The sequence below is a fragment of the Cydia pomonella genome, chromosome 25 (genome assembly GCF_033807575.1).
Source record: "Cydia pomonella isolate Wapato2018A chromosome 25, ilCydPomo1, whole genome shotgun sequence".
Taxonomy (NCBI): Eukaryota; Metazoa; Arthropoda; class Insecta; order Lepidoptera; family Tortricidae; genus Cydia; species Cydia pomonella.
The window spans coordinates 1,419,052-1,436,927 of NC_084727.1; the positions used below are offsets into that span (position 1 = coordinate 1,419,052).

General features: G+C 38.2%; 1 protein-coding gene across 1 annotated transcript in view; it reads left to right on the forward strand.

Annotated features, from left to right (window-relative positions):
- The window catches only part of LOC133531700 (uncharacterized), a 131,114-nt gene that overhangs the window by 63,436 nt on the left and 49,802 nt on the right, over positions 1–17,876 (forward strand). Inside the window, exons 16-17 of the mRNA XM_061870068.1 lie at positions 2,684–2,828; positions 3,709–3,785. Coding sequence (XP_061726052.1) covers positions 2,684–2,828; positions 3,709–3,785 — 222 coding nt within the window. The remainder of the gene's footprint in view (positions 1–2,683; positions 2,829–3,708; positions 3,786–17,876) is intronic.

Genomic DNA, 17,876 nt, shown 5'->3' on the forward strand with positions numbered 1-17,876 from the left:
GCGGCTTGAGGAGTGTTCTTACAGATTAGTGATATTTTTCTGGAGACAAAGTTATTTACATTATTTTTTATGAAATCCTTTTTCCTTCACCGACGTAGCTTCCCAGAGTACGTAGCAAGCGAGATCCGGTGACAATAGTTAGATTAGTACCTTTGAATACTGATGAGCTGTTTGTTTGTCAGTTTCGGATACTATGAGCAATGTCTTTTTGGCATGCGGAAAGTAGCCAAAGGATGGTCCTGCCATATTTATGTTGTTCCACCAATTTCGTAGATTTTTTAAATCACCATGTGCTGAGGAATCGTCTGCATACCAGGATTGTATGATATATTCATCTTCATTTTGTTTATAATGGGCAGGGTTGCAAGAGCATACAGGGGCATGGCCAGTGGGTTTCCTTGAGTTACCCCTTCTCTGCTGTATAGTCTCATGTCGGAATCGCGAATGATAAGTTCGGCGTGACCGTTGTATGTATTATACAAAAACCGGGCACAATGTGGTCAATATATTCTCGCCTGCCAAAGTGCCACTTGTCTATTGACAGCGTTAAAAGCATTATTTGTATCAACAAGAAGCATTCCCCAGTTTGAGTTAGGTTGACATTTATTTTGAAAGATGTCATTCATTGCGTGTATTGCACCTTTAGTACCGCTACTAAGGCCACTACAGATTTGTGACTGGCCACACGCTTCCGTTACTTCAGAACCAGTAGCTAAGATTATGCATTTTGATAAGATTCGCCACAACCATTCTCCAATGCCGATGGGTCCTACTCCTGGGGATTTGTCTAAGGCTTTGAGGCGGCTTGACATTAGCGCTTCTATTTGATTGCAAATCTTGGGATTAGTTGTCAAGCGGACCCCAGGCTCCCATGAGCCGTGGAAAAATGCCGGGACAACGCGAGGAAGAAGGAATGTATTCATTATTCAGTTTCATGGTTAAGTGTGCTATGGAATTTCTGAGATGTAAGCTTGCCTCTCGGAATCTTAAGAGGAAATCCTTCCAATTTTCGGAGGTTGTCCCGGTTGGGCCTCCGCCACTGTGTAACTTTCTGGCAACTTGTTCCATGTGATTGCTAGTTATGTCGACTTCGAATAGTGGGGGCATTTCCTAGAGTTTCTCTGGAAGGGTAAATAGATGAGGATCAGGCGTTATGGAGGGTGGGTGTTTAACTATCAAGACATCGCCAACTGTTTTTCCAGTGGTGTCTATTTCATCGTAGGTATTGAGGATTTTACTGGAGTCTTTCGTTAATAACCAGTTGACGGCTTCACGTATTTTGCCTCTTAAAATTAGGCGTGTAAACGTTTGTGTTATATTGTAATTATGTTTCTTTCGGTTGTATGAGTTACAAACAGAGTGGTCGGATTTGGTTGATTCGGTTAGTACTCGTAAGTCTCATAGTGTCCAAAACTTTAAGCGGCGCTCAAGCAACCGGTTTATGTCTTTCGCTTGTTTAACATTCATATCTCTTTGTAGCATGACTGCGATGTAAATTAGTACCCGTTCTGAGGGGTATACCGAATGGGTTAGCAGTTCTATTTCATCAACAAGAGTGTGAATAAATTTCCTGCTAATGGTACTAGAGGAAGGTAGATCGTAAAGCTTGCCGTGGAGAGGACATACTTTGTCCCAGCGTGTTTGCCAGATGCCGGTTTTCACACCCCTGTCATTGAGATACGGGGAGCCGAAGGCTTTTTCGAGTGGAGATCTTGGTAATTGTTGTTCTGGTGGAGGCGCTTGTGGCGAATGTTGTGGTCGCCGTGAGCTGAGCGGAGCGTATGTGGCGTTGTAGATCTTTTCTTTTGAACGTTTTGGAGCAGGTTGTGCATTTTGCCATGTTCGCGTTTTCTTCCTGTCATGTAGAATTGTTGCGCGTGGTATGCATTTTACTGACTTCAATATTACTAATTCATTTTATGTAGTAGCCGCTTGATCCAAAAAAAAGTAGTTACATTAGTGTCATCGTCATCATCATCATGATCATTGGACACGTCATCTATTTCAGATGATTGTTCAATTCAATTAAAAACTTTATTTCCAAGAATATGGTACATACACTGTTGGTTAGTAGAAGATATTAGGTCAGCATATTCTGCCGGCATGCATCGGCTTAGAAATATTTACATAATTATTTACATGAGGAGTTAAATTAAACATTAAAATTCAAAGTCAGTATAAGATTAGCAAAATTAATTAATAATTTATAATAAATATCAATTTAAAAATTCATCTACAGAGTAATAACATTTACCAAGCAACCACTGAGACATTTTTTTTTCAAATTGACATATCGGTAGAGTTTTGAGGTCATCTGAGACTCTATTAAATATTTTAACAGCCATATTGCAAGCATTTGACTTGGAGACTTTTAGCTTTTGCGCAGGTTGATAAAGCTGAAGTGGCTTCCTGCTGGGCCTTCGCTTATTTATAACTTCATCAGTTGCAGCGTTGGGTGAAATAAAGTGTTGCGGGGAGGTTGATTGCAATGTCTGCGATGACTAAAGAGTCTTATACCAGACCGACATCTGCCACAGCAATCACAAACATGATGAAACTCCAGGGGAGGAGGTCTGGCAGCGCGGAGTCTTTTCGGCCTGAGTTTCTCTAACCAGTCTTATCTTATTAGTGTCATACTTTGGCATATTGCTTCTTCTTGCTTCTTATAGTTTGTCGTTTGCAGATAAATGAGCGCGGATGGTTCGTTGAGAGTAAAATGGCAGAACTGCAAATGGTGGTGATACTATTCGCTGAAACATCTGTTCCAACACACTTTATGAAATTATTCAGACCTCGATTAACACAATTACACAAAACATGCAACCATGGTAAATATATATGCTTATTTATTTAAACTTTATTTTACTAAAGTAAAACTTAATGTAAGGGGAAATTAATGCATGAGACATTTTGTACCAGTCAACGTTATTCTCAAACTTATAAGAGGTAGCGTGCAACTTTCAGTCCGGAGGTCGCGGGCTCACACTCCAGCTTGTTCCAATGAGGTTTTCGGAACTTAAGCACGATACAATATAATTTACATAATATATTTACCAGTCGAATTTCAGTAAAGAATAACATTCGTGAAGAAACCGGACTAATCCCAATATGACTTAGAATTCCGTCTGGGTTGAAAGATCAGATGGCAGACGCATTAAAAACGAGTGCTTACGCTAATACTTTGAATTATTTGCGTAACTGACCCCAGACTCCCATGAGCCGTGGCAAAAAGCCGAGAAAACGAGAAAAAGACATTGATGATTAATGGTAGATTGTTAACCAAGGGATGAAAGGCACCCATTTCTGTCAAGTGCGCTCGAAAGAGAGCGCCAATAGTCCGAGACTGAAATTGGGCCTTTCACCCGAGTTAAACACTCTACTTTTCATTTCGAACACGACGAAAGTAAAATACACATGTATTTAAAAAGCACGGCTAAGTATAAATTCCTTAAGGGTACTTTCAATTAAAAATTTAGGTAAAAATATCGTTGTTTATGGAATGGGGTGTTAATTATCAGGATGGAAACTGTACAACAAATGTACTTTAACCAAAATTTTAATTGCTTATCGTAAAAAAAGTACAAAAAACCTACTTAGAAAGTACAGTGCTCTAGAGCTGCATTATACGCAATATACCTCACATAGTTTTATTTCGTGGTATTTCGTTCGTAGTAACTGTCGCGGTAACCAAGACTATATTGTATTTAGTTACAGCGAATAAGCCTATTACCGACTGCCATCAAGCTAATGAACTGCGCACGTGCTTCGATGAAGAAATAAATAAGGTAAGCTAAGACAGTAGGTAAGTCTAGAACCTGCTTAACCCTTTGAACGCCCCACCTGTCGTGTGCGGCGAGTCATTCTGAACCTTATTGCAATGCACGAAGGTTAATATTGGGTTCTAGCTGCGCGCGTCAGTTGACATATTTGACGGTCGATGGGTTTAGTTTTGAAGATTCTGAAAGGACCACGTCAAAAACGCCAAGCCAAATTTGGAAGCATACCATGATTTTGGTGTGATTCGATAAGGATGCGACTATATAAGTATGTACAATACGTTGGATTCCCTTTCACGACAGCAATGAACATACTTTCTCTAGGTAGGTACCTAACAATAACAACACACGGTCGAACCTTCTTAACGCAGTCCGTACCATGTTTGTCGGTATTCGGTATTAATAATATAACCTCTTTATTCCTTAATAAACAAATACAGTTTACAGTATAATTTCTTAATAAAATAATAAATTCATTTCATGCATTTACTATACCTTACATATAACATTGCTAAGTTTTATGAATTAGTACTTTTTATACAGAAAATATGTATTAATAAATTACACATAATTATTTATTTAAGGACCTCTCAACGAGTAAAGGTCTCCTCCATATCCGTCCAAGTATCTCTATCCATAGCCTTTGTAATCCAGTCCTTTCTAGCAGCTCGAACTATCTCGTCTGCCCACCTCTCTTTCGATCTTCCATCAGTTCGTTTACCGAGCGGTCCTGCCCACGTAGTTACTTTATTTGCCCATTTGTCCTTGCTCATTCGTGCCACATGGCCTGCCCACTTCCATTTTAGTTTTTTACAGTGTTGTAAGGCGTTATTACGTTTGTTGTCCTTCTTATGTCTGATTACGTTTCCTGTCCGTCCTGTTTACTTTTAATATACTTCGTTCCATGGCTCTTTGACATGTCTGTATTCTATTTGTTGTGCATTATAAAAATAAACTAACTTATCTATTAAATAAAACAAAATTAAAACTAAAAACTAATACTAAATAAAATTAAAATATGTCTAAAAAATTTGGCCCCTTTAGCATGGTGCCGAGGATGCTGGCAGCATTTCCCCGCTGTATAGCGATGCTAATACGTTGTGCGAGAAAGCTGCCAGCTCTTCGGTCACCTGTGAAGTCGACCAGCCTTTTAGATTATTTGTTGTGTACTTACTGTAGATCCATGTTTGACTGCCGTATGAGAGGCGTGGGAGTATACAGGATTCAAGAACCTTTTTCTTGGGGTTGACTGGGAGGTCTGACTTAAGTATTTCTTTAGGTTAGACTTAGATATTCGGTATTATATTAGTATAAATGTGTTTGCGCCCTGTGGACCAGATATACTCAGAAATCGCACAGTGCTCTCCGAGTCCAATATAAGAATGCCTTCAGGGTGCTGATGGAGCTGAAGAAATATTGTAGTGCATCGGGAATGTTTGCGGAAGATCGAATGGATTGTTTTTATACAATAATCCGTAAATGAGTCGCCTCCCTGATGCACAGGGTATGGACCAGCACCAACAGCATCCTGAAAGCCATTGCCGAGAGATGGAAGAATCCTATCTTATTTTTCTGGGTGAGAAAACACACGCAGTCGAGTTTTATCACCCGGAAAATATTATTAAAGGATTATTTTAGTTTATTAATTTTAATTTTATTAATTTATTCATATTCATCATTGTTTACTAACCATGTTTCTACATGTATAACTACTAACAAAAATATGGTTTTGAAAAAGTCTGAAATAAACATTCTTCATTTCATTTCATAAATACAATGCGTTTATTTGCCGTCGTAATTTTTAAAGAGCTATTTTTACTAATTTTCGAACTGACCATAAGCACGCAAGTGTCGAATTAAGTCTGAGTTATTTCCAGTCCCTTATCCAGAGAACTTCATATCAAAATATACTACAATTTACGGACCATCTTCAGGGCTTAAACATTACCTTCATGCCAAATTTCACCTAATCGGTTCAGATTTTTAGCCGTGGAAAGGTAACAAAGAGGCAAACAGGATTAATTCCACGTTTATAATACCTATTACTACAGGTTGTAATGTGATTCATGTGACTTATAGACGTAAAGCTTATTTTTTACCGGTATTGTTACTATTTGGCTTGGCACCGACTTCAAATATATCCGTTGATAACGGATATACTTAAAAAAGGATAATATATTTATAAAGATCTCAACTTGTAGTATGACTGTGGCGTAAGTGAGAACTTTGTTTATTCATAATAGAAGAAACTGAAGCATTTTATAATTATATATTTAATAAGTCTTAGGTAGTACAATTAAATATGTTTTTGAGAATATTGATGTATCATTTGACACACATATTTTTCCTTAGGATAATTGCCTCCACGGCAACGACTGTCATAGACAAATAGTCTTCTAAAAATAAGAAGGTATGTTAAAGTAGAACATACTTCACACCCTCAGAAGCTTTAAGAATTTTAGGTAAAATTCTTAAGTCCCATTCTAGAACTCAAATTCTGTAGTCTGGGCCCAAATAGCGGCTTGGTAAATAAGTCAGCGAGTTGGACTTCGCCTGGAACTTGTTTCACACTGAACTCTTCATTGCTCACACATTCTCTAACAAAGAAGTGTTTTAGTTTGATATGTTTGGTGCGCTTGTGATATTCGTATTTGGGGTTGTGCGCTAAGTAAACTGCTGATTTGTTGTCTAAGTTTAGGATTGGCTTTTCCGTCTTTGTTAGATCGTTAAACAGTCGATTCAGCCATAGTATTTCTTGAGCCGCTTCGCTCGCCGCTATGACTTCAGCCTCCGTTGAAGAAATGGAAACTGTAGTTTGCTTTTGGCTTCTCCAGCTTATAGCGGCGCCAGAGAATAGGCACACCATACCGGAAGTTGATCGTCCAGTAGACTGGTCTCCTCCATGATCTGCGTCGCTGTAGCAGACCAAGTGCGGCGTTGACTTTTTCGTAAATATTAGGCCCTTTTCTTGGGTTCCTTTCAGATATCTGAAGATGCGTTTAACTAGCATCACATCTTCCTTTGTAGGTGCTTCTAGGTGTCTCGAGGCGACTCCAACAGCGTAGGAGATATCAGGCCTCGTACCTACAGACAGATAGGCCAAAGCGCCTACAGCTTGCCTATAAGGAAAGTTCGACTTTATGTTTTCATCCGCTTCCACATCATTATCTTTGATCATGGGTGATGGTGCTGACTTGCAATGAGACATTCCATATTTTTCCAGGATTTTCTTGATATATGACTTTTGGCATAGAGATATGAAGTCCTTTTGCACGTTTATTTCCATTCCAAGGAAGTAAGATGCAGGTTTGGTCGTTATTTTGAATCTAGCTTTTAATTCCTTTAAAAACTCGTCACCTGCTGTCGTTGAGTTGTGCGCTACAAGTCCATCGTCCACGTAAAGAGCTATAACGACCTTGGATTGGCCTTTGGTTCGCACGAACAGGCATGGATCTGCCTCACTTTGCTTGAATCCAGTTTTCAGTAAATACTCTGCTATGCAGGTATTCCAGCAGCGTGGCGCTTGTTTCAATCGATAAAGGCTGCGTTTTAATTTACAGACTTTTTTGGTTCCATCACGATAACCTTCGGGTTGTTTCATATATATTTCTTCCTTTAGTTCGCCGTTTAGGAAGGTGGACGTAACGTCGAACTGTGTCAGTTTCAGGTTTTCCCGAATAGCGACAGCCAGCAATGAACGTACAGTGCTCAGACGAACCACTGGGCTGAACGTTCTGTCGTAGTCCACTCCAGGTATCTGGGAATAGCCTTTGATGACCATTCTGGCCTTGTACCTCTCGACGGAACCATCGGGGTTCATTTTTAACTTAAATACCCATTTGCTTGGCAGGGCTTTGCGTCCTTTGGGTAGCTCGACCAGATCCCATGTTTGGTTGTCCTCCAATGAGCGAATTTCACTTTTCATTGCTTCTTGCCATTTTTCACTGTCTGGCGATTCCATAGCCTCTTTGAAAGTGTCAGGTTCCTTCGGTTTATGAAGATTTTCGACTTCTTCAGCTGCAGCCAAAATAAAATCGTCATATCTTTTTGGAGCTTCGATAGTAGACCTGTCTCTCAAAGTTCGAGGTGGAGTTGAAGTTTGTGGTGGTTGCTGAACATCTTCAGTGCTGTTGACCGAGTTTGGATGCAACATATCGTCGAGATCTTCGTCTTCCGTGTCGTTATTGTCGCTACAGTCACTATAGTCGCTTAGTGGTGTGCCGTCTCCATCTTCATTGTCATCAAGCTGTACTGTTACTTGCTTATGTGGTAATCTTGATGGTTCTGAAGGTTCTGGAGATTCGAAGGAACAGTCATTATTGAACATATCGGTGATGTCGTTTTTGTTTGTGTTGTCGTAAAACATGGATTTCATCACACGGATATCCTTCGATATCACCACTTTATTTTTGGATGGTAGAAGAATCTTGAATGCTTTTGATGTTTCAGAGTAGCCAACGAACATGCCAGGAATTGCTTTAGGTGTGAATTTGTGACCATGAGTGCCTTTGATGAGAACAAAAGTTTTAGAGCGAAATATATAGAGGTGGTGAATAATAGGCTTTCTACCAACCCATAGTTCGAATGGTGTTTTGTTTTCTATAGCACTGTTTACGCTCCTGTTACACAAATAGTTCGCTGTCATGATTGCTTCACCCCAGCATTTTAGGGGCGCGTTTGCGTCAATCATTAAGGCTCTAGCTTTTTCAATCAGGGTACGATTTTTTCTCTCTGCTAATCCATTTTGGTGCGCTGTGTGCGGGGCACTAAGTCTTCTCTGTATCCCACAGCTTTTCAGATAATCATCGAAGTTCCTGTTGATATATTCGGTGCCATTATCTGATTGTAGTACTCTGAGTTTGTTCCCCGTGTGCGTTTCTGCTAACTCTTTGAACTCTTTAAATTTTTCTAAGACTTCGCTCTTGCATTTCAGCAGGTAAACTCGACTGTATCGGGAGTAATCATCGATGAATGTGACGAAGTACTTGTTTCCGCTTATTGTAGGTGTTCGGATAGGTCCACAAACGTCAGAGTGAACAATTTGTAAGCGTTCAGTCGTTCTTTGAGTTGTTTTCTCGCGAGGAGCCGGAACTCGATGCATTTTGGCTTGAATGCATGCTTCACATTCCGGTAATGTTTCTTTAGGATTAAAGTGCAAGCCAATTATGTTTTTATTTTGAAGTGCTAATTTCATGTCTTTGGTGTTCATGTGTCCCAATTTCTTATGAAAATCTTCGATGCTAGATGATTCAATTTTTCTGGTAATTGGAGGTGTTTCATCATCATCAGTGGCCAGGTTGTAACACTCATGGTTTATTGGTTTGATATAATAGAGACCGTTTTCTTTGTAGGCAGTAAGAATAATCTTATCTTTTTGGTTGTTTACTATCGCCTTATTTTTTGTGAATAGAACTGTACACCCAGCATCCGTTATCTTGCTGACAGACAGTAGGTTGGTGCATAGGCTAGGTACGTACAGGGTGTCTTTCAGGCGTGTGAGTGCATCACCACTGCCATTTTTTGTAGTAAAAGAGACTGTACCTTTCCCTTCAATCTCTGCAGTGAAATCTTCAGTTGCAAAGTTGAGTTGTCTGGATGTTTTCTCAATGTTCTTAAACAGGTCTCGTTGGTAAGTCATGTGAGAGGTGCAGCCGCTGTCCACAATCCATGTGCTGTTTTCAGGCTTCTCATTTTTTGTTAGAAAACACTGCTGCGTAGCGATGTGGTTTTGATGAGATGTAGAATTTTGTTTTTGTTGTTGAGGTTTCTCATTACTTTTCTTCCAGCAGCTTGTACAGATTTTATGTGTTTTGCGTTTGAAGATGTTACCTCTTCGTTTGCAGATTCGACAGGAAGCGTATAAAGCTTCTTCTTGATATGAGGATCCAGGTTCGTCGTCATTGGTCATGTTATGGTTATGACGGGCTTCAAACTCTTCTAGTATTTTCGTTTTAAGCTCATCTGGCTTAGGAAGAGTGTCACGCGTTTCTATAGCGACTCTGAAGTTCTCATATTCGGGGGAAAGACTGTATAACATCATGATGGTTAATAAGTCTTCGTTTATAGTAACATCCATATCAGCCAGCTTGTCAACTGTGTCCATAAACTTGTTCAAGTGTGCTCGTACATCTTGGTTGTCTAATTTAGTTAGGATTAGCTGTTTAAGTAGGGTCGCTTTACAAGCAGGTCCCGTACTAGCATAAGTATTTTTTAATTTGTCCCATACTTGTTTTGCAGTGCCGCAGTTTTTAATTTGTTTAAGCTTGGACGGAGCGATAATAAGGATGAGCTCAGATTTCGCTAATCTATCCTTTTCTTTTTCATCGGCAGATGCATCAGCAGTCAAGGATTTCTCAACATATTTAAATAATTTATGTCGTACTAGGACGGCTTCGGCTTGAATTACCCAAGTGTCGTAATTATTCTTTGTGAGTGGATCGATTTTTATGTTCGACATTTCGACTTGGTACTCACAGTTTCACCTCTGCTACCATATAAAGATCTCAACTTGTAGTATGACTGTGGCGTAAGTGAGAACTTTGTTTATTCATAATAGAAGAAACTGAAGCATTTTATAATTATATATTTAATAAGTCTTAGGTAGTACAATTAAATATGTTTTTGAGAATATTGATGTATCATTTGACACACATATTTTTCCTTAGGATAATTGCCTCCACGGCAACGACTGTCATAGACAAATAGTCTTCTAAAAATAAGAAGGTATGTTAAAGTAGAACATACTTCACAATATTTTTTAACCTTTTTGAAGTCGGTTTACTTTTTTTTGTAAAAAGTTTTTATTTTTCCATTTTAAGTTCTCCAACTCAACTCCAACGGCAGCAAACCATATTTAATGTAAATATACATATTTAGGCATTGCTAAACTTCCTTTTAAATATTTAATTGGAGTGCAATTCTGGAGGTTTAAAACAGAACTTTAACAACAGAAGACATACATTTAAGAATCAAACTAAGGATATAAAGTACATACATCCTATTGCAACTTAATTTGATGCTTTTATGAGACTTGTTCTAATTTAGCAGTTTATTATTTTTATTGTTAGATTGTTCAGTATCAATCCTTGCTACTTGATATCATTTTAAGTTTAACATTCATATATTGAAATAAATACTAACCATAAACTACCAAACAAACAATTAACAAACTAAGGAGAACAAATCCAATATTTTTTGTACCATTATTATATAGAAATTACTAACTTACCACCTCATAATTTATCAGTAATAATATCATTGTAATATGATAACAAACGAAAGCCTCAATAACGTTCGCGCGGTAATGCCACCGGCGTGTAATATACACTTGATTTTGTATGCAAAAGACACAAAGAAAGACCCACAGGTATATTTTATCGCGAAAACAATGTTAATATATGGTTATTTTGGCATAATTATAAGAATGGTCACTGATCACTATTTATAAAACACAACTAAAGATTACGAACAACTTTTTCGAGTTTCTCGTACTATAAATATGTCAAAATTATAAATGATCGAAATACTATACGAAGCACGTTAACAAAAAGTATTACAAATTCAAATCGTTAAAATGTACATGTTTATTTCACCTATACAAATTATTTTACTTTTTTTATTAATAAACTAATGTAATATATCATATTTTGTGTACGCCACTATATTATATTTCAATAATTTAAATAATATTTTGGTCTCTTAACGATAACTGTTTCTAAGCAAGCTTCGTAAATGCCCAGTGAGACTTAGTTGGCATTTCAATCGCTTATCAAGTAACCATTTCACTGTCCAGTCTAATTGATTCAGATTATACATGACACCGGCAATATGAGTCTTGAGGTCAGGTTATACTGGTATGCGCGTTAGTACAATAATAGCTAACAACTATGGAGGCCTACCGCGAACCACGAAGTTTTGCTTTGCTGTCGCACTTACGTATGAATTTACAAGTGCGACAGAGAGTAAAAACATTTTTCGCTAGGTTCTTTGATGACTTAGATTTTTCGCTTTTGACAAGTAACTTAGCAATGCTAGGATCAAAATGGCGTAATATGTATGTAAGCTTGCGGACGCTTACGCTTGTTTTCTTTCGTGTTTCATTTTTAACGTATTTTCGATGAGCTGTTATTGAATCACGGCGCGTGTCTGTCTCACTCCCTCTTTCGGTAAATCTAATTCATTGTTTCATTTTGAAAGGATTTTTGAGGGGATGTCACAGTGAGGCGAGTGAATGGTACAAACACAACGCATTTCTCGGTAGACCTTTTGTCCTTGCAATAAGGTTTGTAGTTGGACAGTTGATAGTGTGAGCAATGAGTAGGATGACGTCAATGACTCATTTCTTCATTTGAATGTCGGCGAGCACCGAGCGCCTCGCGACTCTCTTGCGAGTTGTGAGGAACGCGAGTGAGTTTGAAAGGCTGAGAGTTTTTTTTTAATTTGAAGTGTTTGAATGATTTGAGTGGTAAGAGCTGTGTGTGATGCGCGCGAGTGAATGAGTAAAATTAATTGAGGAGTGATGTATGACATTTATGCGGTGTGAAGTCCTGCGACAATTTAACAAAATGAGTGGTACAAATAAGGTGCCTCACGAGTGAGCAACTCAACACTACTGTTTTCACCATTGGTCTGGAGCACCGAAATACCAACTTCCTCCACATGACTCCATCGAACGTCGGGCAGTTCGTATTGATGGTGACCCCGATCTCACAATCAGTTTGGAACCTGTCAGTCTTCGGAGAGACGTTGGCTCTCTGTGCCCGTTCTACCGTCCGTACAATACATATAAGAAAGATTTCTCAAAAGAAAGTTACAACTGTCGACAGCAACAATAAATATGGAGACAGAATAATAGCGTATATAGCACCAAGGTTATTTAACGAACTACCCATACATTTAAAAAATACTATAAATGAGAAAAATAAAAATAATTTACTAAAAAAAAGAAGCAAGTAACTCCATAGGTGTTAGTGTACAAATTAATAATAGCAACTACATAATTATTAATAAACAAATGAGTCTGACCCGTGGTTGGTAACTAAATAAATCACCTGTATCCGCCACACGCCCCACTCGGTGCACACTCAAACTCGTCCGATCTATTGTAATTAACGTCTTACTTAATAAATGGTATACGCTTTATGGAAAACCGCCGTTTAAGACTTTCTTATCACGCAAGCCGCTCAGCGATGATAAGGAATGCCCGGCCGGACTGTGTACCTACACCTACTTGTATGAGCTATTTAGTTATACCCGCCGATGTATTTCTTGTACTTAACTCATTCGTAATTTTATATAATGCATATTTATTCACCTACCTATGTATCACTACAATTTGTAATGTAAAATGTATCCACGAATGGAGTGTCGATACAAACCCGACAGGATTTCACGGCACTTTTCTGTTTAGTTCAATGTAAGATATTTTATAGAATAAATATAAACAAAAAAATGGGGAATGTTCTGAAGAACTTTTTGAATTGGTGCCTCCGTCGCGTTTTTATCACCGCACCTCCCGCCAAAGAAACAAAGTTCATCCTCACTTTCTCGACATGTGGCAAACCAGGGTACCATGATTCTCCGAAAATTAATTCGCAGATTATCGATTCGCAGACAACGATTTGCCGAATAACATTTCGCAGAGTAGGTAATTCATTTGTAGATGTAACTTTTGGTCGACTAACGTTACGCAGACTCTTGGTTCACATCCAGTTCAGTTCGCTTCTGTGTATTGGCAGAGTAATCTTTTGGGTTAAGGAATGTTTAGTGATTACCGTTTCACATTTTATACATCGTTATTTTCGAAATGTTTTTTGTTTTACAAGAAAAAGGAAACAGACTTCAAAAAGGAAGACATAAAATATTATGCTTTTTTTAAGTATATGCATTAAGCACAGTTTAGGTTAGAATCAATTTTTAACTTAAATATGAACAAAAGCCTAGGTATTGTACAAACAGCAACACTATCGGTGGACCTTATGCCTTTTGTAATAAGGTCCTCCGATGGACAGTTAACAGTGTGGGCTATGGTACCTATGCAGTATAGGTTTTTAATATCTGTGAGACCGAGCCTTGTTTGGAAAATGTATAAAACCCAAAAATGCGTGTTTTCCCATTCCCAGAGATACGACCTAGCTGCATCGATTTTTCGCCCCCTGAAAACACCCATACACGAATTTCATCAAAATCGTCGTCATCGCAAAAAGAGCCGATCCGAGATCCCCGAAATGTGTAAATATATATACAAGAATTGCTCGTTTCAAGGCATAAGATTGTATGGTCATTTGTGTTAGAGATAATAAGTATATAATTAAATATATCAAAACCATGTGTATCAGGCTCAAACTAAAAGTTGTTGTGTAGGTAAGTCATATCCCAGTCTAGCCATAAATAGGAGGGAAGTTTTGCTAATCAATATTAATGCCAAATGATTATTCGACCGAATAGTTTCTCGGGTAATTGTGTCAGTTACTAAATTATTATTCTACGAAAAGTAAATATGCGTATCAATGTTCTGCGTATTAACTACTCGTGCAAACGACTATTATGCGTAATGACATTCGGCCGATCGTTACTCGGCCAAAGAACCCGTCGACGAATCGAAAATCGGCGTATTTTTTGTCGGAAAATCAATAGGGCATCGTAATGCCTATTAGTTATAATAGTAATTGGAAGGTTTAACAATCAATTGAAACTTTAAAGCAATTTTCATCGTGTCGTCTAATTCATATTTTTATGTAATTAAGACCTGGTAACTAATGGACAAAGCCCCGCTTAGCGGGACTTCTCGTTTCCGCTTTAAGAAACAAAAAGTAGATAACGAACCTATTCAGGTGAAAATATCGGTCGCACAGTTTTTTTCATGCGAGAGGCTTTGCCCTCGGAACCCCTCTCGAAATTCAAAATTCAAAAATTTATTCTGCAAGTAGGCCTCAAGGGCTCTTTTACAAGTCAATACAACATTTATAGTAACATCATATAGTGACATGAAAAATACATAACAACATTTAGGTATAAATACAACAGCCAATACCTGGGTAAACATTACATAATAATAATCTTAAAATAATTTTTTTTTTTTTTGCCCATATGGAGTTTATTATTAACAGCATTTTTGTTTTATACAATTACAATTACAAAAAGTGCATGCAGAAAAAACGCAAACAAAAAATACAATCAAAAATAGAACATACAGGAAGGACATGCGTATTTTTTATGCTAGGGAATATGCTAGTCAGTTTGCTCTGGCTCCTACACTAGGCTCAGCCTGTCTCGTAGGTAACCCAGACTCAAAAGAGTTTATACAATTGATACATATAGCCTATAAGAAGAGGAAATACTAAAATATTATAATTTAACATTTTTACAATTAAATTAATAAACAAGCAATTTAACACTACTTAAAACTAAATTAAACTAATTTAAATTTATCATTATGTGTGCGACTCGATCAAGTTGATTGTTGCGAGTGAAAGAGTGTGTGTGTGTGTGTGTGTGTGTGTGTGTGTGTGTGTGTGTGTGTGTGTGTGTGTGTGTGTGCGCGTGTGTGTGTATGTGTGTGAGTGTATGTGAAAAGAGAAAGTGGTTATTTATCAACTTTTAGAAGTTCTTCTATATTCTCGTAAGACAGGGAGCTGAGCCAAAAAGATATTTTTTTCTGAACTTCCCTAACAGTACATTTTTTGATGAGAGTTTTACTATTAACTTTGTTATATACAAAAGGATGGATGAAGTTAGGCAGACGTTGAGCAAAAGCTGATACAGTCGGAGGAACTGGGACTTTGAACGTGCGCTTTTGTAGCATGCATTCGTAGTTGGGAGACATCAAGACTGTTTTGTGAATCCTTGACACCACCCGCAGAACAAAAATACCACGAACGCTGAGGACACCCAGATTGCTGTACACTAGTTTGGTAGGATATCTAATTGGTTTTCGAAGGGAGACCTTGATAACAGCTCGTTGCGCCCTTTCCAGTGTAAGCATGTAAGTTTTGCGTGCTCCGCCCCAAGCAGTTATACAGTAGGCTAGTACAGATTCGCAGATACTAATGTAGACTGTTCTAAGCAATGACTTGCGTGCCGAGTTTCGTAAATTTTTAAAAACGTAAATAAGTCTGCGTACTCGATTTGCTGTGGTTATTACGTGGTTCTTGAAATCCAGTTTTTCGTCAATTACCACCCCAAGATATTTTATGGCTGGAGCCCTGTCGATCGGCTGGCAAGAACAGGGAGTTGCTGGTGATTGGGTTCGGTTGCAAGTGTGAATTTTGATACTGGGTGAAGTAGAAGGAGCTGAGGCTTTTGTTTTATGGAAACAGATGAGTTTTGTTTTTGTAGTGTTGAGTGTAAGCAAGCTGCGTTTCAGCCACTCGGCTACAACACCCAGACCCCTTTCTGCGGCTTCAGAGACACTTATCCAGCTGCAGTCGTGGAAGATTATTGCCGTATCGTCAGCATAGCAAATTATATCAGCGTTAAATAAATTGCCTGAAGCAATGTCATTTATGTAGACATTAAATAATATAGGAGCCAGAACGCTACCCTGCGGGACTCCGAAACTAATCTCCATAAGGTTACTTATGTCTTGGTCTATCTTCACTCGCTGTGTTCGGCCTGACAGATAGCTGCTGAACCATTTCAAGGCAATCCCTCTTACTCCAGCGAGTTCTAGTTTTTTTTAATAGGATTGGGATTGAGACAGTGTCAAATGCCTTGGTTAAGTCCAGAAAGACACCGATGCAGCTTTCGTTATTGTCCAGGTATCCTGATATTAGCTTTGTCATAAGTACCACTGCGTCTTCAGTCGACCTTTTTTCGCGAAAGCCAAATTGGCGACTTGAGATTATGTTGTTTTTTTCCAGGAATCTACTGACCAATTTCTCTAGGATTTTTGAGTAATATAAACCGGTGCCCTATTGATTTTCCGATAAAAAATACGCCGATTTTCGATTCGCTGACAACGATTCGCAGACGGGTTCTTTGGCAGAGTAACGATTGGCAGAATGTCATTACGCATAATCTGTCGAGCAAAAAAGCATCACGGCCGTACCATCCTTTTCTCGAAGCAATTCAGACCATTTTCGACCCCCTGTAACTTCGTTGTGGATAAAACTAGAAGACTGAAATTTTCAGTAACCATGCAGGCATTGTAAAGACACGGTATATTTCAAATTTCATTCAATTTGAACCAGTATTTTAAGAATTATAACGGGTCAAATTTCTTAATTTTGTCACTCACTGACTCACCGATCATCAAAATTCTAAGGCACTTCTAGCAGACCTAGAAGCTTCAAATTTGGAATATAAGTAGTGTTTGGTGTATGAATCAAGGAAAAACTAAAAAATCTAGAAAAGACCGCAAAGAAAATTAAGCCCATACAGCCAAGTCTTCAGTTAAATTTTTCAAAATTGGCTTTATTCGTAACGATGTTTTATTTATGTTTTACGGCAGTTATTATTATTGCGTGCGAAGCCGCGGGTTTAAGCTAGTCCCATATAAATATAGGCGCATGGTAGTGCCCCTGCCAAATCGAGCAAAAAATGGGTATTCCCGTCATGAAAACACGTGTAAATTAAATTATTTAATGCGAAAAACGTACCTACGTGCGTATTCGTACTTATTACGAGTGCGTAAGGTTGTAAATTAATTATTATACCACGCGCTGCGATGCTAGCGAGTGAGCGCGGGCCGTTACTACGCGCTGCGCGGTGCTAAAGTAGCGGCCAAACGAACGTTCCGGTCGGGTCATAAATCATTGGGCCGGCCACGCCCCTTTTACTACCTGCTTGTAGTGATGAGTGTCGCAACTTTCACAGATTATCGATAGTATGCTTAACAATAATAATTGGTTATGTTAGTTTTTAACTAATTCTTGGGAAAAAACAATACAGACTGTCATAATAATGGTTTATTAAATTGAAATAAAAGTATAAAAACAAGGTTGTAATCACTAGATCTATTTTTTTTATAATTAGGTACATACTTTTTGTAAATGAATAATAACTAAGTAAAAATAAATAGCATTTAATAGCTCACATTAGATTATAGTTAATTATTTAATTACCCTTTCTTTAAAATACTAATTAAACCCATTGCTATAT